This window comes from Heterodontus francisci, chromosome 1 (assembly GCF_036365525.1).
Source record: "Heterodontus francisci isolate sHetFra1 chromosome 1, sHetFra1.hap1, whole genome shotgun sequence".
Lineage (NCBI taxonomy): Eukaryota > Metazoa > Chordata > Chondrichthyes > Heterodontiformes > Heterodontidae > Heterodontus > Heterodontus francisci.
Genome location: NC_090371.1, coordinates 57,209,964 through 57,233,545, shown reverse-complemented (window position 1 = coordinate 57,233,545; position 23,582 = coordinate 57,209,964). Strand labels below are relative to the sequence as shown.

Here is a 23,582-nt window from a genome sequence, read left to right as displayed (position 1 = left end):
GTTATGATACCGCATTGGTATCATGTCTTTTTGCTCCAAGATTATTTTTAATCTGTAAAAAAAACTTGACAAGTAATTTAGTCTGTGCAGAGTGATCTGGTTGAGCCTTATTTTTCCACATTCTGAAAAGGCAAGAGGAAGTTGGCTGTACTTTTTCATAGTCTCCAGTATGTAACTTACAGCCATTCAGAAATTAATTTTTGAAACAAAGCTACAATAATATAGAGAGAGAGAGAATTTAGTTATTTTCTCATGAACTGAAATTTCAGCTTAACCAAAAGCCCAAACTTAATCAGTGTTTTTATGCTTTGAAGTACATCTCAGCTTCAGCTTTCTCAAGGAACAAGACTGAACCCAAGATCGCCAGCTAAGTAAATTACATAAATTACCTGACTTTATACTAGCCACTGCTTGAGTTGTGTACCTATCACAACCTCTGCATCACCAACTCGTTCTTTCATACTAAACCCTGTCACCAGGTTTCTTGGAGGCACCCAAGATCATGTCGTTGGCACCAGCTGGACCTCATCGTCACAAGGCGAGCCTCTTTAAACAGCGTTCAAATCACACGCAGCTTCCACAGTGCAGATTGCGACACCGACCACTCCCTGGTGTGCAGCAAGGTTAGACTCAAACCAAAGAAGCTGCATCACTCCAAGCAGAAGGGCCGCCCGCGCATCAACACTAGGAGAATTTCTTATCCACAGCTGTTCCATAAGTTTCTAAATTCACTTGAAAAAGCCCTTCAAAACACTCCTACAGGGGATGCAGAGACTAAGTGGGCCCACATCAGAGGCACCATCTATGACGCAGCAATGACCACCTATGGCAAACGTGTGAAGCAGAACGCAGATTGGTTTCAATCTCACTTTGAAGAGCTGGAACCTGTCATAACCGCTAAGCGCATTGCACTGTTGAACTACAAGAAAGCCCCCAGCGAGTTAACATCTGTAGCACTTAAAGCAGCCAGAAGCACTGCACAAAGAACAGCCAGGCGCTGCGCAAATGACTACTGGCAACACCTATGCAGTCGTATTCAGCTGGCCTCCGACACCAGAAACATCAGAGGAATGTATTGATAGCGCTTTTGGGCCACCATCAGGAAGATCGCCCCCCCCCCTCAAGTCTAAATCAGGAGACACAATCACTGACCAACACAAGCAAATGGACCGCTGGGTGGAGCACTACCTAGAACTGTACTCCAGGGAAAATGTCACTGAGACCGCCCTCAATGCAGCCCAGTCTCTACCTGTCATGAATGAGCTGGACGAACAGCCAACAAAACCGGAACTCAGTGATGCCATTGACTCTTTAGCCAGTGGAAGGAAGGACGGCATTACCCGCGGGTAATCAAGAGTGCGAAGCCTGCTATACTTTCAGCACTCTACGAACTGCTTTGCCTGTGCTGGGCTGAGGGAGCAGTACCACGGACATGCACAATGCCGATATTATCACCCTCCATAAGAACAAGGGTGACTGCGGTGACTGCAACAACTACCGTGGAGTCTCCCTGCTCAGCATAGTGGGGAAAGTCTTCGTTTGAGTCGCTTTAAACAGGCTCCAGAAGCTGGCTGAGCATGTCGACCCTGAGGAACAGTGTGGCTTTCGAGCAGAGAGATCCACCATTGACATGCTGTTCTCCCTTCGCCAGCTACAACAGAAATGCCGAGAACAGATGCCCCTCTACGTTGCTTTCATTGATCTCACCAAAGCCTTTGACTTCGTCAGCAGACGTGGTCTCTTCAGACTACTAGCAAAGATCGGATGTCCACCAAAGCTACTAAGTATCATCACCTCATTCCATGACAATATGAAAGGCACAATTCAACATAGCGGCGCCTCATCAGACCCCTTTCCTATCTTGAGTGGCGTGAAACAGGGCTGTGTTCTCGAACCTACACTGTTTGGGATCTTCTTCTCCCTGCTGCTCTCAAGCCTTCAGAAGGAATTTTTCTCCACACAAAATCAGGTGGCAGGTTGTTCAACCTTGCCCGTCTAAGAGCGAAGACCAAAGTATGGAAAGTCCTCATCAGTGAACTCCTCTTTGCTGATGATGCTGCATTAACATCCCACACAGAAGAGTGTCTGCAGAGACTCATGGACAGGATTGCGGCTGCCTGCAACGAATTTGGCCTAACCATCAGCCTCAAGAAATCGAACATCATGGGACAGGACGTCAGAAATGCTCCATCTATCAATATCGGCGACCACGCTCTGGAAGTGGTTCAAGAGTTCACCTACCTAGGCTCAACTATCACCAGTAACCTGTCTCTCGATGCAGAAATCAACAAGTGCATGAGAAAAGCTTCGACTGCTATGTCCAGACTGGCCAAGAGAGTGTGGGAAAATGGGCACTGACACGGAACACAAAAGTCCGAGTGTATCAAGCCTGTGTCCTCAGTACCTTGCTCTATGGCAGTGAGGCCTGGACAACGTATGTCAGCCAAGAGCGACGTCTCAATTCATTCCATCTTCGCTGCCTCCGGAGAATCCTTGGCATTAGGTGGTAGGACCGTATCTCCAACACAGAAGTCCTCGAGGCGGCCAACATCCCCAGCATATACACCCTACTGAGCCTGCGGCGCTTGAGATGGCTTGGCCATGTGAGCCGCATGGAAGATGACAGGATCCCCAAGGACACATTGTACAGTGTGCTCGTCACTGGTATCAGACCCACCGGCCGTCCATGTCTCCGTTTTAAAGACGTCTGCAAACGCGACATGAAGTCCTGTGACATTGATCACAAGTCGTGGGAGTCAGTTGCCAGTGATTGCCAGAGCTGGCGGACAGCCATAAAGGCGGGGCTAAAGTGTGGCGAGTCGAAGAGACTTAGTTGGCAGGAAAAAAGACAAAAGTGCAAGGGGAGAGCCAACTGTGTACCAGCCCCGGCAACCAATTTTATCTGCAACACCTGTGGAAGAGCCTGTCACTCTAGAATTGGCCTTTATAGCCACTCCAGGCGCTGCTTCACAAACCACTGACCACCTCCAGGCGCTTACCCATTGTCTCTCGAGACAAGGAGGCCAAAGAAGATTACAAAAGCTGAGAGCATTGTCAGTATATGACAATGTAGCCTTGCATTTGCACCAGAGTTGCAAACACAAAATTAGGACCAGCTCAATTTTCCACCGGCTTTTGACTTTGTCCCCAATGCATTTACCCCTGCTGCATTTACTGCGATAATAGGAAACCAATAAATGCCATGTTTCCAAATAATTGTAAAAGAGCACAGCCATTTGTTCTACAGTGTGCTTAGATTTCCACCTTAACTCACAAGCAACTTGACAACAGAATATGTCTTCATTCACGCAACACTTTATATTTTGAAATCAAAAATGGTATCACATCAAAATACTCCTGACATGTTATATCTTGGTACTGTCACTTCAGCTACTACTCTAATTTTGGTTAGCCAAGGAGATGTGATCTTGAAGAGTTAATTGAACCATAGAAAAATTACGGCACAGAAGGAGGCCATTCAGCCCGCCGTGTCTGTACTGGCTGAAAAAAATAGCTGCCCAATCTAATCCCATTTTCCAGCACCTGGCTGTAGCTTGCCGGTTACAGCACTGCAGGTGCATGTCCGGGTACCTTTTAAAAGAATTGAGGGTTACTGCCTCCACCACCATTCCTGGCAGTGAATTCCAGACACCCACCACCCTCTGGAAATATTTTCCCTCATGTACCCTCTAATCCCTGTACCAATCACCTTAAATCTGTGCCCCCTGGTAAATGACCTCTCAGCTAAGGGAAACATGTCCTTCCTGTCTACTTTATCTAGGCCCCTCATAATTTTGTACACCTCAATTAAGTTACCCCTCAGCCCCAGTGCTCAGCCTAATTGCTTATGGTTGGATGCTTCTACAAGTACTGATTATTTGAAGTAAAGGTTTAGCATCTGCTATAAGTGCTTTGTAATGCAGGCTACATCACTAAGCTATGTGCTTCAGTAAATCATCATTTGACAAAGACTAATCAAACACTGAATAATGTACCAACTGACATCTCTCAGTGACATTCGCATTTAGCTGAAAAATGGGCAGGAATGAGATAGTACAACAGGGGCCAAAAGTCTATCAGCAGGGTCTTCAGGGACCACCATCTGACATATAATCTTTTACAGTAAGAACTCTAATTACTGAGTAAATGCGTGTTTTAACACAGGACTGAACAAATGTATGCAATTCTGTATCAATGGCCAAAAATAAACACTTGTGAAATTAACAATGGCATATTTATTGCAAGCGAAATTGTTGACTATAGGATTTTATGCAATCAGAAGGGCATTTTATCACTCGCCACAATCCACAGTGACCCTATTAAAAAGGATGGCCAATTTGGTTGGAAAACAGGAAATGTATAGTGTGCTACACTACAAAATTGGTGCTAACAAGATCCTACTGCAATGCTGAGAGAAATTTACTGCAACAAAATGTTCATTGCTGTGGTATACAAACCTAAACTAGATCTTTCCAGATGCCCATCATTTTAAAAAAAACATTTGCTTGGTAGTTAGGTTGCTTCTGAATATAAATTGCAATTTATTGACCAAGTTACAGATGGGTCAGGCAGCATCTCTTCAGCTGAAACAAAATTCTGACCATCAGTTGTTGCTATCCCCTAGAGCAGGGCTTCGACTGCTTTCAGCATCCAGTCATTCCAACAACTGACCATAGCTAACAGCAAACTTTAGGAAATGAATGCAGTTTACTTAATTACTGCTACACCATTCATGCTGTACCATTTTCTCTCCTTTCAAAGAAAAAAAACGACCCTACATTAATCAAAACCAAATATCAATGGTTTGCAATGGGCAAGATGCTTTACAATCTGTGTTCAAATATATATTTTTCCATTATTTCTTTGGATAGTAGTTGGTCAATGTTCCCTTTTTCATTGGGTAACTTTTTTGAGTAATAGATAACCAGAAAGAAATGAAGAAAGACTTGCATTTCTAGAGCACCTTTCATGACCACTGGATGTCTCAAAGTGCTTTACAGCCAATGAAGTACTTTTGAAGTGTAGTCACTGTTGCAATGTCGGAAATGCAGCAGCCAACCTGCGCTCAGCAAGCTCCGACAAACAGCAATGTGATAATGAGCAGATAATTTGTTTTTGATTGAGGGATAAATATTGGCCAGGATACCAGGAATTAACTCCCTTGCTTTTCTTTGAAATAGTGCCATGGGATCTTTTACATCCATCTGAGCGGGCAGACAGGGCTTTGATTTAACATCTCATCCTTTGCCATCCACCCGCAGCTGGTAAAATACCCACTGAAGCAGGAGGAGGCCCTTAAGTGGCAGTTAATTGGCCACTTAAGGGCCTTGACTGGCCTGGAGCAGACAGGGGGTTTCTCGCCACCGCCACCACGTGTAAAATTGCAGCGGGGGTCGGGGGGGAGGTGTTGGGAATGGCCCCACCTGCCTCCCACTCAATTTTATGCCACCCCCTGCCAATAATGTTATCTTTAAGTCTGTGAATCATAGTACATGCATATGGAGTTATTATCTCTACATCATGTCACTGCTACTCAGAATAATTTTATCAGCTACTCATTATCTAAATCAGATTTGTATTTCTAATAAAAACCCCATTATTTTTGCTTAACAATTACCTGCCAAAATTAGCTTCTGGTGTAAACAAAAATCACAGAATGAAGTCGTGGACTGGGAGAGGAAACAGAGAAGAAGAAAGCAACTCAGGACTTGTTAAATTGTAAATGCAATTTTTAAAGAAATGAACTACAATATTTCTGCCAGGTGTTCAAACGTTTTAAAAATTCCTGAAATCTCAAAATGTGCAATACTGGCAATGGAGTAAGTGCATTACAGGTCAATTTTTTTTATTCATTCATGGGATGTGGGCGTCACTGGCAAGGCCAGCATTTGTTGCCCATCCCTAACTGCCCCGGACAAGGTGATGATAAGCCATCTTCTTGAATGTGGCTGAGTGGCTTGCTAGGCCATTTCAGAGAGCAGTTAAGTGTTAACCACATTGCTGTGGGTTTGGAGTCACATACAAGCCAGACTGGGCAAAAACGGCAGATTTCCTTCCCTAAAGGCCATTAGTGAACCAGATGGGTTTTCAAGACCCAGTAGTTTCATGTCACCATTACTTCTGATAGCTTTTCAATTCCTGATTTATTTAATTGATTGAGCTGCCATGGTCATTTGTCCAACCTCTAGATTATTAGTTCAGTAACATAAGCACTGTGCAGGCCCGAAAGAGGTCTGGGACAGATCAGCCATGATCTTATTGAATGGCGGGGCAGACTTGAGGGGCTGAACGGCCTACTCCTGCTCCTATTTCTTATGTTCTTATGCTACAGTACCCAATTGTTATTTTAAAAACAAGATGAGATATGCTAAACATCACCAATACAGTTTGAATTTGATAGTTTGATATTTTGCTAGTTTATTGCAGGATTTTTCATACATACATTTTTAATAAACCTTACAACAGAAAATTATTATACAAAGAAGTCAATACGTAAACAAGACAAATGTGCAAGATGCAGTCAATTCAGAAAAAAACTGAAGAGAGTAAGTAAACAACAAGTAAAGTCAGTGATCAAGAATACAGAGTACAGCAGATCCCCCAAGTCTTCCAACCTTAAGGCTAAGCTCTTAAAATGGAACACATCTTTTCAAACTGCTTTGCAACTTACAACAGAGACACTTGTAGAGTACATTGTACTCAGCAATTTAGATAGGGAGAGATGTTCAGAAAGTTACTAACTTGCCTACTGACTTGATCAAGGTTCCCCAGAATACGCTCCATTCACTCTCCTATTGACCAATTCCTGCAATGTCTAAGTCTTTAGATATATAAAAGACAACCAGAAGAAAAATATAGTAGTTAAAATGAACATTGGAAATCATTATGGACTGCAGTGAGCACTGAATTCATCAACAACAGCCAATTGTCGCAGTCAGAACATTCAGCACTGCTGGAAGTAAAGTATACTTCAAACAGGGGATGGAGAATTTTTTTCTTGTACTTTAGGAGACATAAGACAACTATAACAGACAGTTCTCACATATATCACCCATAATCGCTGCCTGTAACCTAAATTTATGTTTCATACTGACTGAGTTCTCGTGTAAATTCTTGCCTATATGCTCCCCATTTTAAAAATCCAAATACAAATTCACACTGTTTTCTTTCACATGACTAGAGTAGGGACATAATTGGGGAATTCTGTTGAATAATGTAAATAGTATTTATTTGATAAATAGTAAAGCAACACAAATAAAGATGGCCATTATGTTTGTTCAGAATCTTGGCTGAAATAAAGAGTTGCCTGCAATGTCATTTAAACTTCAACTTCATGAAATAAAGTCATGTTTATAAATATTTTTTAAAATGCAACAAAATATTGGAAGAGCAATATGAAGCATGTCAGGCCTTAACTGATTCACTGCCCATCAATGACTAGCATGAACAGAGCTGGCATGTTTTTAATAGTGCATTTGAAAGTCAAATTTTCATCAATAAACCCCAAAGTATAAGTAACAGAACGTGCAATTAACTTAATTTTGATTGTTATTGATTTTACTCATGATCTAAATTTGCATTTATTTCAAAATACTATTGTTCAATTTAGCAAAGTAACTTTTTGCTCCTATGGTGCAGTTTTGTGCATTATAGATGTCATAGTATATAGTGTTAGGTCAAGAATGTAGAGTGCTCAGAAACTTGTGGTTGGTTCTGTTAAGTGATAAATGCATACAAATGTTCTGCTTTTTACCTTTCCTCACACCAGATGTTTTGAGTTGCTACAGCCTTTCTTTTCTCCAATTGGTCAGATTGATATGTAAAAATTCAAGGTCTGCTCTACGGGTATTGGGGTATTGTAGGCAAGGACATAGTGAGGTGGGGTTGATTAATCCCTCTGTAGTTAGCAGCAACAAAATCTCCAACACAGAAGTCCTCGAGGCGGCCAACATCCCCAGCTTATACACACTACTGAGTCAGTGGCGCATGAGATGGCTTGGCCATGTGAGCCGCATGGAAGATGGCAGGATCCCCAAAGACACATTGTACAGCGAGCTCGCCACTGGTATCAGACCCACCGGCCATCCATGTCACCGCTTTAAAGACGTCTGCAAACGCGACATGAAATCCTGTGACATTGATCACAAGTCGTGGGAGTCAGTTGCCAGCGTTCGCCAGAGCTGGCGGGCAGCCATAAAGGCGAGGCTAAAGTGTGGCGAGTCAAAGCGACTTAGTAGTTGGCAGGAAAAAAGACAGAGGCACAAGGGGAGAGCCAATTGTGTAACAGCCCCGACAAACAAATTTTTCTGCAGCACCTGTGGAAGAGCCTGTCACTCTAGAATTGGCCTTTATAGGCGCTGCTCCACGCACCACTGACCACCTCCAGGCGCTTACCCATTGTCTCTCGAGATAAGGAGGCCAAAGACATAGTTAGCAGCAGTACAGAAAACGATGGCCAGATTTTGCAGCATTTTCCTTGATCCAGTACAAACAGACATCACTAATGCTGCACCTCAAAGTATGCTTACTTGAAGGTCAGTTAAGAGTACAGGACTTGGACTTCTCTCCCCTCTATGTCCTGGCTAAGACTCTCACTCAAGGGAAAGCCTGAATGCAAATGTCAGTATGATTCAAGCTCTTGTCTCCCAGTTGACAGTCCAATGCTGCAGTTCTTAGACTGTGTTAATATGAAATTTCAGAACAACAGAGTAAAACAGGAGGATAGTTTTGACAAACGGTTTGTTCAGAATGACAAAATGAGCACATTATTTCTGAAATACCACGTTATTTTACAGATGTATAAAAAAAGGAAGTTCAGTTGGATAACAGTGGATTCTGCTACTGCTTCATTCATGCTTCAGCAGAATATGATGCCTTATTAAAGTAAGACAAATTGTAGACATTTGCTGGCATAAAGACAAACATGGCAAATTTCTAATTTTCTGAGTTCTGATGAAAGGTCACTGACCTGATGCGTTAACTTTGCTTCTCTCTCCACAGATGCTGCTAGACCTGCTGAGTATTTCCAGCACTTTTTGGTTTTATGGCAAATTTCTCCCAGTTTAGCGCACAAAGCTACTTGTAGCCCACCTATTCATCACTTTGATGTATTGAGTATACAACAGGATTAATGCCAGTGGCAACGTAAAAACAAAAACAATAGGAATCGCAACTAATGAGCTGTGCCTCTCTTAGCTTCTGAATAAAACATTACTTATAGTTAACCCTTTAGTCTCCCAATCACCCTTCCAGAAGCCATATTTTAGTGAAAAGGATCAACAGATGAGGGTAAACAGGCCAAATCAAAATATTGTAGGAAAGATATTTCAACTCTTTACATAGCTTATGAAAATGCTATCATTGAAAACCATCAGATCATATCTAAATAATTTACCTATCTTTGCATCCTAGAAAATTGAAAAAGAAAAGTTAATGCTAACCAACAGACAACACATCTAGTTCTTCAGACATGTCATCATAATTTATCTTGCCGGTGTTTTAAAATTATAAGAGGTGTTAAGAATTAAATGTTTAGTTGTTATAGAGGAGGAAGAGAAAAAATTAAAGACAGGAGCCGGCCAAAAAAAGCAATTCAGCCCAATCCCAGCTCTTTCCAGCAATTAGTCCGTAGTCCTGTAGGTCACAGCAGTTCAAGAGCATATCCAAATTGGTTTTTTTTTTAAGTGCAATGAGGGTTTCTGCCTCTAACACCCTTTCAGGCAGTGAGTTGCAGAACTCCCATCACCCTCTGGGTGAAAAAAACTCTCAACTCCCCTGCAATCCTTCTGCTAACTACTTTATATCCATGCCCTCTGGTTATTGACCACACTGCTAATGGAAAGAGGCCCCTCAATGTTGAACACCTTAATTAAATCTTCCCTTGGCCTCCCCTGTTCCAAAGAAAATGAACCCAGCCTATCCAATCCTTCCTCATAGCTAAAATTCTCTAATACTGGCAACGTCCTTGTAAATCTCCTCTTATCCTATCTACTACAATCACATCCTATTGTAATGTGGAGACCAGAACTGTATGCAGAACCCTATTTGTGCCTAACTTGCGTTTTATACAGCTCTAACATAGCCTTCCTGCTCTTACACTCTAGGCTTTGTCAATAAAGTAAAGTATCCCGTAGGCCTTCTTACCACCTTATCTACCTCCAGGGATCTGTGGACATGCACTCCAAAGGTCCCACTGTTGCTCTACATGTCTCAGTATCTGACCATTTATTGCATATTCCCTAGCCTCGTTTGTTTTCCCCAAATACATAATCTCTCACTTCTCCAGATCAAATTTTATTTGCTACTTTTCTACTCATATGACCAGCCCATTGCTATCTCCTGCAGTCCACAGCTTTCTTCCCATCATACACAGCCGCTGCATCATCCCCCTCTTTTGTGAAGACAGATGCCAGGTGATCATAAAGAACCTGTCCACTTTTTCCTCCTCCATACCCCTTTTAGTCTCTATTCGGCCCGACACTGTCCTTAGTTACCATCTTGCTCCTGATGTATTTATACAGCAGTTTTGTGTTTTCCTTGCCAATACTTTTTCATGTCCTCTCTTTGCTTTCCCAATTTCCTTCTTTAATTTCACCCCTGCCCTTTCTATACTCCTCTAGGCTTTCTGCAGTATTGAGCCCTCATTTTCTGACATAAGCTTCCCTTTTTGCCTTATCCTACTGTGTATGCTCTTTGGCAACCAGTGGGGTCTAGATTTGGAAGTCCCACCCTTTTTTTAATTCTGGGAACATATTTGTTCTGAACCTTCTAACTCCTCCTTGAACACCTTCCACTGCTCTGACACTGATTTACCTTCAAGTAACTGTTTCCAGTCCACTTTTGCCAAATCACATCTCAGCTTAGTAAATTTGGCCTTTCCCCAATTTAAAACTTTTACTTTTGGTCTATCTTTGTCCTTTTGCATAACTAAACTAAATCTAAATGAATTCTCATCCCGACCACCAAAATGCTCTCCCACTGACACCACTTGTACCAGCCCAGCTTTATTTCCTAAAACTAAATCCAGAATTGCCCCTTCTCTTGTTGGGCTTGCCACACGCAGGCAAAAAAAGCTCTCCTGAATGTATTTCAAGTCTGTGCCCTCTACATCTTTTAGACTGATTTTATTCTAGTTAATATTGGGGTAGTTGAAATCCCCTGCCTAGACTCTCTATTTCCGATTTCTGGGTGTTGTAGAGGTGTTCCGACAACTAAAATCCTTCAGCCAATACGCCAAAATTAGCCACCTCTATTTCTATCATGATTTCCCTCCTGCAACACTTCCGTGGCCCTCATCATTCTACTGGTTGTTTGCTCAGCAGAATCAAACAGAAGGACATGGAACGATTCTGGCTGGGATACGTGGTCACTATATTGAAACTGCAGTTTCTGAGCAGCCAGGGCTACTTTGAGAGACTTCATCTATGGAAGCAGTAACGTTGTCACTGCAGAAGTGACTACTGCTCTTATAGCCTCCTCCTGATATCTAGCTTCTGCACTGATCTCCTGGACTGGCACAGTCACCAGGCTACTCCTCCCATTGTGCCATATATCCCACATTAAATTGCAGCTGTGGGACTGGATTCTTGCACTGGTTCCAGCAGTAGCACCTGGTTAGATGAGACCATCTCCAATGCTTGCACATGAGATCAATGCTCCTGAATTATTGATCTTTACAGCTTTGGAATCCTCAGCTGAGGCCTATTGCTTATGCCACCTACTTTGAAATGGGCTTTGAACCAAGTGAAACTATCATAATAAAAGGCTGGCTGCGCGCTAAGCACTAAAGGTATCAAGCTTTAAGCATAGCTAAGCTGTCCCAAAGCAAATGGATCAGAGCAAAGCTCCGTGGCCCTGCCTCATCCATCGAGAAAGGGCAACTGAGAAGAGGATGAAACTCCATGAGACTTCCACATCCCGAAACATGATGGGGTCTGCACTTGGATACCAAGCACCTTGGTTAAAATGCTTGCAAGCATTTTCAGCCAAAGATCCTGGCTGCATGGTCCTGCATGGCTTCCTCCCGAGGTCCCCACCATCACAGGAATCAGTATCCAGCCTATCCGATTCACTCAGCAGCATGACATTGGGATCAGTGAAGAGTGCAGGAGGGCATGTCAGGAGCAGCACTAGGCATTCCTAAAAATGAGGTGCCAACCTGGCGAAGCTACAAAACAGGATTGCATGCCAAACAGCGGAAGCAGCATGTGATAGACAAGTCTAAGCGATCCCACAACCAACGGATCAGATCTAAGCTCTGCAATCCTCCCATATCTAGTCATGAATAGTGGCGGACAATTAAACAACAAACAGGAGGAGAAGGCTCCATAATGATGCGACAGCCCATCACATCAGTGCAAAAGACAAAGGTGAAGCTTTTTCAGCCAGAAGTGCCGAGTGGATGATTCATCGCGGCCTCCTCGAGTCCCCAGCATCAAAGTTACCAGTCTTCAGACAATCCAATTCACTCCATGCCATATCAAGAAACGGCTGAAGGCACTGGATACTGCAAAGGCCATGGGCCCCGGCAACATTCCGGCAATAGTACTCAAGACTAGTGCTCCAGAACCAGCTGCATCTCTAGCCAAGCTGTTCCAGTACAGCTAAAAGACTGGCACCTACCCAAGAATGTGGAAAATTGCCCAGGTATGTCCTGTACACAAAAAGCAGGACAAATCCAACCCAGCCAATTACTATCCAATCTGTCTACTCTCGATTATCAGCAAAGTGATGGAAGGGGTGGTCAACAGTGCTATCAAGTGCTCAGCAATAACACGCTCGCTGATGCTCAGTTTGGGTTCCGCCAGAGCCACTTAGCACCTGACCTCATTACAGCATTGGTCCAAACATGGACAAGACAGTTCAACTCCACAGGTGAGGTGAGAGTAACTGCCCTTGACATCAAGGCAGCATTAGACCGAATATGGAATCAAAACTGGAGTCAATGGGAATCGAGGGGAAAACTCTCCAATGGTTGGAGTCATATCTAGCAGAAAGGAAGATGACTGTGTTTGTTGGAGGTCAATCATCTCAGTCCCAGGACATCACAGCAGGTGTTCCTCAGGGTAGTGTCCTAAGCCCAACCATCTTCAGCTGCTTCATCAATGACCTTCCCTCCATCACAAGATCAGAAGTGGGGATGTCGCTGATGATTGCACAATGATCAGCACCATTTGCGACTCCTCAGATACTGAAGCAGGCCATGTCGATGTGCAGCAAGACCTGGACAACATCCAGGCTTGAGCTGATAAGTGGTAAGTAACATTCGCACCACACAAGTACCAGGCAATGACCATCTCAAACAAGAGAGAATCTAACCATCTTCCCTTGATGTTCAATGGCATTACCATCGCTGAATCCCCTAACAACATCCTGGGGGTCACCATTGACCAGAAACTGAACTGGACAGGCCACATAAATACTGTGGCTACAAAAGCAGGTCAGAGGCTGGGAATTCTGCGGCGGGTAACTCACCTCCTGACTCCTCAATGCCTGTCCACCATCTACAAGGCACAAGTCAGGAGTGTGATGGAATATTCTCCACTTACCTGGATGAGTGCAGCTTCAGCAATACTCAAGAAGCTCGACACCATCCAGGACAAAGCAGCCCACTTGATTGGCACCCTATCCACCACCTTCCACATTCACTCCCTCCACGACAGACCCACAGTTGCAACAGTGTGTACCATCTACAAAATGCACTGCAGCAACTTACCAAGGCTCCTTCCAAACCGATGACCTCTACCACCGAGAAGGACAAGGGCAGCAGATGCATGGGAACACCACCACCTGCAAGTTTCCCTCCAAGGCACACACCGTCCTGACTTGGAACTAGATCTCCATTCCTTCACTGTTGGTGGGTCAAGATCCTGGAACTCCCTTCCAAACAGCACTGTGGGCGTACCTACACCCCAAGGACTGCAGCAGTGCAAGAAGGGAGCTCACCTTCTCAAGGGAAATTTGGGATGGGCAATACATGCTGACCTAGCCAGCGATGCCCACATTTCCCGAACAAATAAAGAAAACATTGAGGCCTGAGCTGATAAGTGCCAATTATATTCACTCCACACAAGTGCCAGGCAAAAGATTTCTCCAACAACCAAGCGTCTAATCACTTCCCCTTGACGTTCAATGCTTTATGATCACTGAATCTCCCAACAGTGACATCCTGGGAGGTCACCATTGAACAGAAACTTAACTGGACCAGCCATGTGAATACTATGGCTACAAAAGTAGGATAAAGGCTGGGTATTCTGCAGCAAGTGACTCCCTCCTGACTCCCCGAAGTCTTTCCACTATCTGCAAGGCACAAATCAGGAATGTGATAGCAGACATCCCATCCACGTTAATCATTCACTCCCCCCCCCATTACCAGTGAGTGTACTGTGGCTACAATGTGCACCATCTACAAGATGCAGTGCCGCAACTCGCCAAGGCTTCTTCAACAACACCTCCAAACCTGCAACCTCTACCGTCTAGAAGGGCAGCAAGAATATGAGAACACCACTACCTGCAAGTTCCCCTGCATCCTGACTTGGAAATATATCATTCCTTCATCGTTGCTGGGTCAAAATCATTGACATCTTTACCTAACAGCACTATATGAGTATCTTCACCACACGGACTGTAGAGGTCAAGAAGGCAGCTCACCACCACCTTCTCAAGGGAAATTAGCTATGAGCAATAAATTCTGGCCTTCCAGTATCGCCCACATCCCATGACTGAATAATAGGGGGAAAAAAAAGTTAGACTCCTATCACTTCAAGGAGAAGAATTTTGAAATGTCTCTTCACTCATGAAGAAGTCATATTCTGGATGCTTGTGTTGGCATCCCGGCTTTATTGACTGAAAATTGGCTTATGTATGGTGGCACATTGCCCATCACTGAAGTCTCACTGTCTGTCTATGCTTTCCACTGCCTGCTCAACCTAAAATGTTTACCCAGAATGCTGAAAGAAACTTGGTAGGAGATTTGAGAGGCAAATGACAGTCATTATGAGAAAGTACAAGTCGAAAACATGTCACTGTGCTGCTGATATTCAAAATGAATGATACAGCTCAACGAAAGATGTATGGTCTTACTTGCCATTATTTTACATGGAATGGAACGATTATTTGGATCATCAATGAGGATAATCTGTGCAACAGTAACATAGTTAACAGTAGTCAATACGGAAGATCCTGCCTGACCAACCTTCTTGACTTCTTTGAGGAAGTGTCAACCTATGTGAACTGTGGTAAGCCCTATGATGTGATGTTCATTGACTTTCAAAAGGCTCTAACTAAGTTCCACACGATAGGATATTAATTAAACTCAAAGTTTTCATAATTCAGAGTAAACCCTGATAATGCATAAAAAATGCCTGAACAGTCGGAAATGAGCTATCACTAGAGGATTAATTTCAGACTGAGTTGTGTGCCTCAGGGATCAGTGCTGAGATGATTATTGTTTCTAATTTACAAAAATGGAACAGATTCAGAAAATCAATGCTGATTTTTGCAGTGATATCAAACTAGATGAAGCAATGTAATTGGAAAGAGACAACTCAAATTACAGCAGATGTATAAGTGGTCAGGACAATGGCAGATAAAATTTCATACTGAAAAATGTAAAATGTTGCATAAAGGAAGAAAACAGAGATGGTATATAATATCCTGAACAATTCCCGAGAAGTCTTAATAGATTCAACACTGGCAAAGTCAATTCAGTGCAGCAATCAACAAAACTAGTATATGTTGCCCAAACAATAGAATACAAGCCAGATAGGTAATGATGAAACTTCACAGTGCTGTGGTCAGAGCATATCTTGAAAACTGTGTCCAATTCTGATCACCAAGAAACAAGAGGGATGTTTAAGGATTGGAGGTATTATCTGAGTATGATTCTGAGTATGAGGGTATGAGCTTTCAGAAGCAAATGAGGAAACATGGACTTTTCAGCCTAAAAGGTGTCTGAGTGACGGTCATATAAACATATCTAAGATTGTTAAAAGTATAGTAAAAGCTAGCCTAGAATATCACTTTCAACTAAACTGTGGAAATAGAACTAGGGAAGATAGGTTCAGGCGAGTAAGAGGTGCCTTTAGCACTAATAGCAAGATGATTCTTCACACTGAGCAATCATGCCAAATATATTTCCAGAAAGAGTTGTGGAACAAATATCCTCAAATCATTTAAGAACTAGTTGGACTCTGTAATTGGAGGGGAGGAAACAATATTAGAATCTTTTTACATGAACCAAATGCCCTTCCTCAATCTTAATTATTTTAGGATCTTGTTACATGGAGCAAAGTCCCAAAGAAGATAGTAGCATCTAGGTCATTCAGTATTTTTAAAATGGAATTAGATTAATATCAGTTAAAAAAACAGATTGGGAGTATTCCAACAGCACTTGACTTTCTTTTTCCCCCCACAGAAGATAGGAGAAGGGAATTAGATTTTCTAAAGTAAGATCAGTGGGTGTTGTGCGAGAAAAATCCATGAAAGAATAATTCAACATGGTTTCTGGATGGAACAAGCTCAATAAGCTGAATGGCTTTATCTTGCTCTGGATTCTATACTTCACATAATAGTAGTCAATGACAACTCGTCTTCTGATTTTGCACTCAACTAGTCAGCTGAGTAGGGAAAAAGGGGAAAAAAGAAATTAGGAGCAAGTGTTAGCTTGTCCTAGATGGTAGCATTCCCTGAATCAGAAAGTTATGGGTTCAAGCTGTACTGCAAGGCTTGCTTGAAATCATAATCTAGGCTAACACTTTATTGCATTATTGTGGTACAGTACTTGAAATAAAGCTTTAGAATGAAGCCCTATGTGTCTGATCCGGTGATTTTAATGGATATAAAATATCCCATTCCAGTATTCATAGAAGAGCAAGGAGTTTTCCTGGTATGCTGGACAATATTTCTTCCTCAATCAATACCACCAAAAATAGACCAATTGGACATTCACCTTATTTATTTATGGGACTATACTTTGTGGAAATTAGTTGGCAAAGTACCCACACAACAATAAATACACTTTAAAAGGTAATTAATTGCGGACAAATCTCAAAATACCTTGAAATACATACGGTATGTGGCATAATGCATCATTCATACAGAATGCAAGTCTCTTTCTTAACTGCAACCTTCTGTGTATGTAAGGTGTAGCACCCTGATAATTTTACGTCCTACACCACTGTCATTTTTTAAACCTAATTTTCTAGACAGCTGACAGATCTTCATGTGGGATGCATTATTAAAGGATGCAAAATTTTGGAAAATCTGCATACATAATAAATGAAGGGGAATGGTGAACATTTAACAATATACCATTCCTTCACCTAAATGTTACTTATATTAAATATTTCCTATGATATAAAATCAATTAAGTTGTTGTTCAAATGACTGACTGCTGTCAAAAAATCACAACAGACAGTAGATTAATTCCCTCTAGGGATTTAATAAATACTCTCATTCCAAATACAACACCATTAGCAGATTAATCAGTCTCACATTTCACAGCACTTAGATGATTTCAACTCAAACAGGTTTTAAATACTGATATGCAGTACAATAGCAACAACATTATATTTCCTGCTGCATGACGCTGTTTCTCATTCAATTACCACAAAAACCTACTGTCTCTAAGAATGCAAAACTAATCACAATAATTATCTGAAAATATAACTGTGCAATAAACAATTGAGCATATTTTTTTCTGAAAACAGGAATATAAAAAAGGAACAATTACAAATGGCTTTTCAATACAGATGCAAAAATGAATTTATAATGCACCTACAACTGTAGCATAAAATGAAATGTTCCATATGATTGACTCATACACAGTAACTATGTAAAGTCAGCAAGTAATAATTCCATCGCACATGACATTACGTACCATGCAAAATAAATTTAAAACGTATTTCAGTCCAGGAATATTTTAAAAGAAAATAGATTGCCAATTTAACAGCTTTATATGGGCTTATACCCGAAATGTGTCAGCCTAAGCTCAGTGGTAACACACATATCTCTTTTCAGAAAATTATAGGTTCAAGCCAACTCCAGAAACTTGAAGACCTGATCTAAGCTGACACTGTATACTTTGCGATGGAACGCTAAGCCGAGGCCCCATCTGCCTTCTATGATAGATGTAATAGACCCCATGGTATTATTCTATTCTCCCTTAACCACCTTCACTAAACATATCTGGTCATTCACCTCATTTGTGAGATGTTGCTGTGAGCAAATTGACTGCTGCTTTTCTGTAGATTACAACTGTGATTGCACTTCAGAGCACTCACTGGCTGTGAAGTATCCTGGGAGGCCCTGCGGTCGTGAACAGTGCTAATATGAATGCAAGTTCGCTCTTCTCGCTTTACTAACTCTAGGGGGAGGTCTGCTTTGTATTTTCAAGTCTACTTTTCCACAGATATAGACTTGGTACCAGGTGTAGGTCTGAACAGCCTGACACAGATCTATGTCAGCCTCAGTTGGTAACACTTTTGCCTCTGAGCACAAAAATCAAGGCCGACATTCCAGTGCAGTACTGAGGGAGTACTGCAAGGTCAGAGGTGCCATCTTTCGAATGAGACGTTAAAACCAAGGCCTTGTCTGCCCTCTCAGGTGGACTATTCTGAAGAGTAGGGTAATTATCCCCGGTGTCTTGGCCAATATTTATCCCACAATTAACAGAAATTCTGATAAAAGGTCATTGACCTGAAACGTTAACTCTGTTTCTCTCTCCATGGATGCTGCCTGACCTGCTGAGTATTTCCAGCATTTTCTGTTTTTATTTCAGATTTTCAGCATCTGCAGTATTTTGCTTTTCTACCCATGTTCCTTTGATTTGCAGATATGGCTCGACTTGAAATACTTTGGATTAACCTTTTCTATTCTTTTTTGTATCATTGAGTTTTTCTAATCTTTCTTGCAAGTTAGTTATCTGGGCCTAGGAATCAACTTCATGATACTTCTGTGCAAACCCTTTCAGGCTTGAATGTTTTCTTTGTGCCAAATGAATGCAGTAGTTATGGTGCTCAAGAGCATGGCATTGTTTCAGCATGACTGCCTCAAACATACATTGCAAAACAGAAGAAGAGTGAGGAGGGATCTCATAGAAACCTATAAAATTCTAACCGGACTTGACAGGGAAGATGCAGGAAGGATGTTCCCGATGGTGGGGGAGTCCAGAACCAGGGGTCATAGTCTAAGGATACGGGGTAAACCTTTCAGGACCGAGATGAGGAGAAATCTCCTCACCCAGAGAGTGGTGAGCCTGTGGAATTCGCTACCACAGAAAGCAGTTGAGGCCAAAACTTTGTATGTTTTCAAGAAGGAGTTAGATATAGCTCTTGGGTCTAAAGGGATCAAAGAGTATGGGGTGAAAGCGGGAACAGGCTACTGAGTTGGATGATCAGCCATGATCATAATGAATGGCGGAGCAGGCTCGAAGGGCCGAATGGCCTACTCCTGCTCCTATTTTCTATTTTTCTATGTAATATGCTTTGGTAGGAAATGTGGTTTGTTAAGCGTCAATCAAAAAAGAAAAATTGACATGCAACGTACCTACATAGATAAGCATTCTTGATTGAAATTCCACAAAATTACTAATTTCATAGAAACCTAGCATTCTGGATTTTTTTAAACAAACCAAATTTTTACAAACTTTCCTTACTGTATTCTAGAACTCAATTATACAGTTGCTATCGAACACCTCAAGGGAACCCTTGGAACACTCACTCAGTGGCACTTCTTAAGGTGCAGTTCCTAACAATAGAATGACAGATAGACACATGGAGAGCATCACACACAAGCTCACATTCTGTCCTTACCCAGTATTCACATATGGTGTTTTCAAACAGGGACTAGTATAGTAGGAGCTCTAGCTGATTTCTCCCTTCCTTGCCCAGATGCACTACTACCAATTGTAGCATATATACTGCTGGCTCAGCTAAAATCATTAACTTCATACAGCTCGGGGTTCAAACCTAGTGTGGCTCAATTCAAGACAGGCAATGCATTTATATACTAATCCATTAAAGCAGTGAAGTAGATGTACTCTAAAATTACTGCACTTGTTCCCCGTTTCAGAATCTTTCCAATTAATGAGACCAAGAAGATACTTACGTGACATAACATTGTCAACATACTGTGGCAGGTATGGTGCCCACAGATCTATAGTTTCCTTGCGCCCTTCTTTCTCAATTCTACGAAGCTCTGCCAACAGTAAAGCTTGCGCTGCTTCTCTCACCTTTCAACAAAAGATAATTAAAATGTTTTAATTGTAGTGTGAAATGCTATATAAAAGGAATTAAATAAAAAAGAAACACAACTTCATCAAATTTACAGACTTTTTGGAAACATTTATAAATTTTACAGGATCAATTCGTGGATGTAGAACTTTTTGCAACATCATATTCCAACAAATACGACTCAAAGAAAGTAACTGGATTTAATACCCCAAAGAAAAAATAATGATTTAACCATGATCAAGTCTTTTTATCCATAACCTAGATATCACTCATGAACCTGATCAGTGGGTGAATTAATGAGTGACATGATGAGGTTCAATTTCTAGCCCAGATGCCAACCATTAATCTTCTGACAACGATAACCAGTAAAACTGTAAGATAGTGCCTATAACAGTAAAACTGCGCAAGGTACTTCAAAGGAGCAATTATCAAACAAAATTTGACATAAAGGAATTATTAGGACTGGTAAGCAAAAGTTTGGTCAAAGAGGTGGTGAAGAGATTTTTTTTTTCATTCATGGGATGTGGGCATCACTAGCAAAGCCAGCATTTATTACCCATCCCTAATTGTCCTCAAGAAAGTAGTAGTGAGCCACCTTCTTGAATAAAACTGAGTGGCATGCTAGGCCATTTCAGAGGGCAGGTAAAAATCAACCACATTAATGTGGGGCTGGAGTCACATGTAGGCCAAACCAGTTAAGGACGGTAGGTTTCCTTCCCTAAAGAACATGATTGAAATGGGTGGGTTTCACAACAATCTGGTAGTTACATGATCACCATTACTGATAGTAGCTGTTTATTCCACATTCATTTAATTAACTGAATTTAAATTCCCTAGCTGCCTTGATGGAATTTGAACTCATGTCTCTGGATCTTTAGTCCAAGCTTCTGGATTACTAGTCCAGTAACATACCCAGTAGAGAAATTTAGGAAGAGAATTCCAGAGCCAAGGACCGAGATAGCTGAAGCACGGCCAGTGGAGCCAAGAAAATCAATGATGCGCAAGAGGCCAGAATGGAAGGAGTACAGTGGTCTCCAAGGGTCGTAGGCTGGAGGAAGATACAGAGCTGGGGAGAGGCCATAGAGGAATTTGAAAACTAGGAGGAGATTTTTTTAAATCAAAGCATTGCCTGACTATGAGCCAATGTAGGTCTGCAAGTGAATGCAACTTGGTGTGAGTTAAGATATGGGCTGCAGAGTTTTGAATAAGCTCAAGTTTACAGAAGTTTCAAGGTGGGAAGTTGGACAGAAGAAGAGCATTGAAATAGTCAAGTCTAGAGGTAAGAAAGGAACGGATGAGGGTTTCAGAAGTAAGTGAGCTGAGGCAGATGTGGAGATAGGCAATGATAAACAACAACGTGTAACAGAAAAGGAGGAGATATTAGGTAGGTTTTAAGTTGTGTCTTAAAGGAGGAAAGTGAGGGTGAGGGGCTCAGGGAGGGAATTCCAGAGTTTAGGACAGAGGCAGCTGACGGTGCAGGCACCAATGCTGAAGTGATAAAAATTGAGATGCTCAAAAGGCCAGAATTAGAAGAGCGCAGATTTCTGAGGGTTGTGGGGCTGGAGGGGATTACAGAGATAGGGAGAGGCCAGGCCATAAAGGGATTTGAAAAAAAAGGATGAGAATTTTAAAATCAAGACATTGCTTGACCAGGAATGAATGTACATATGAACAAACGAATTAGCAGCAGTAGTAAGCAACTTGGCCCCTCGAGCCTGCTCCGCCATTCAACAAGATCATGAGGAGAATTGATTACAAAAGTAGGGAGGTTATGCTGCAGTTATCCAGGGTATTGGTAAGACCACATCTGGACTACTGTGTACAGTATTGATCTCCTTAATTAAGGAAGTATGTAAATGCACTGGAAGTAGTTCAGAGAAGGTTTGTAACCTCAACTCCACATTCTCGTCTACCCCCAATAACCTTCCACCCCTTGCTCATCAAGAATCTACCTACCTCTGCCTTAAAAATATTCAAAGACTCTGCTTCCACTGCCTTTTGAGGAAGAGAGTTCCAAAGGCTCACAACCCACTGAGAAAAAAATTCTCCTCATTTCTGTCTTAAATGGGCGACCCCTTATTTTCAAACAGTGACCCTTGTTCGAGATTCTCCCACAAGAGGAAACATCCTTTCCACATCCACCCTGTCAAGACCCCTCAGGATCTTATATGTTTCAATCAAGTCACCTCTTACTGTTCTAAACTCCAGCAATACAAGCCTAGCCTGTCCAACGTTTCCTCATAAGACAACCCGCCCATCCCATGTAATAATCTAGTAAACCTTTTCTGAACTGCTTCCAATGCATTTACATCCTTCCTTAAATAAGGAGACCAATACTGTACACAGTAATCGAGCTGTGGTCTCACCAATGCCCTGTCTAACAGCAGCATAACCTCCCTACTTTTGTACTCAACTCCCCTCGCGCTAAACAATAACATTCTATTAGCTTTCCTAATTCCGTGCTGTACCTGCATGCTAACCTTTTGCGATTCATGCACTAGGACACCCAGATCCCCCTGCATCTCAGAGCTCTGCAATCTCTCACCATTTGGATAATATGCTTATTTTTTATTCTTCCTGCCAAAATGGACAATTTCACATTTTTCCACATTATACTCCATTTGCCAGATCTTTGCCCACTGACTGAACCTATCTATACACCTTTGTAGCCACATTATGTCCTCTTCACAAGTTACTTTCCTACCAATCTCTGTGTCATCAGCAAATTTAGCAACCATACCTTGGGTCCCATCATCCAAGTCATTTATATACATTGTAAAAAGTTGAGGCCTGCGATCGCTGATCGCTATGGCACACCACTCCTTACATCTTGCCAACCAGAAAATCACCATTTATGCCTACTCTCTGTTTCCTGTTAGCTAGCCTATCTTCTATCCATGTCATTATCTTTTCTTTTTTTCTTTTGGGCCTCCTTATCTCGAGAGACAATGGATACGCGCCTGGAGGTGGTCAGTGGTTTGTGAAGCAGCGCCTGGAGTGGCTATAAAGACCAATTCTGGAGTAACAGGCTCTTCCACAGGTGCTGCAGAGAAATTTGTTTGTTGGGGCTGTTGCACAGTTGGCTCTCCCCTTGCGCCTCTGTCTTTTTTCCTGCCAACTACTAAGTCTCTTCGACTCGCCACAATTTAGCCCTGTCTTTATGGCTGCCCGCCAGCTCTGGCGAATGCTGGCAACTGACTCCCACGACTTGTGATCAATGTCACACGATTTCATGTCGCGTTTGCAGACGTCTTTATAACGGAGACATGGACGGCCGGTGGGTCTGATACCAGTGGCGAGCTCGCTGTACAATGTGTCTTTGGGGATCCTGCCATCTTCCATGCGGCTCAC

The 23,582-nt window shown here is 42.2% G+C and overlaps 1 protein-coding gene across 7 annotated transcripts in view; it reads right to left on the bottom strand.

Moving 5' to 3' along the window:
• Positions 1 to 23,582, bottom strand: part of LOC137369594 (WD repeat-containing protein 7) — a 928,502-nt gene that overhangs the window by 542,320 nt on the left and 362,600 nt on the right. For all 7 annotated transcript variants that reach the window (XM_068030905.1, XM_068030929.1, XM_068030912.1 and 4 more), the window contains one exon: positions 20,107 to 20,230. In XM_068030905.1, coding sequence (XP_067887006.1) covers positions 20,107 to 20,230 — 124 coding nt within the window. The remainder of the gene's footprint in view (positions 1 to 20,106; positions 20,231 to 23,582) is intronic.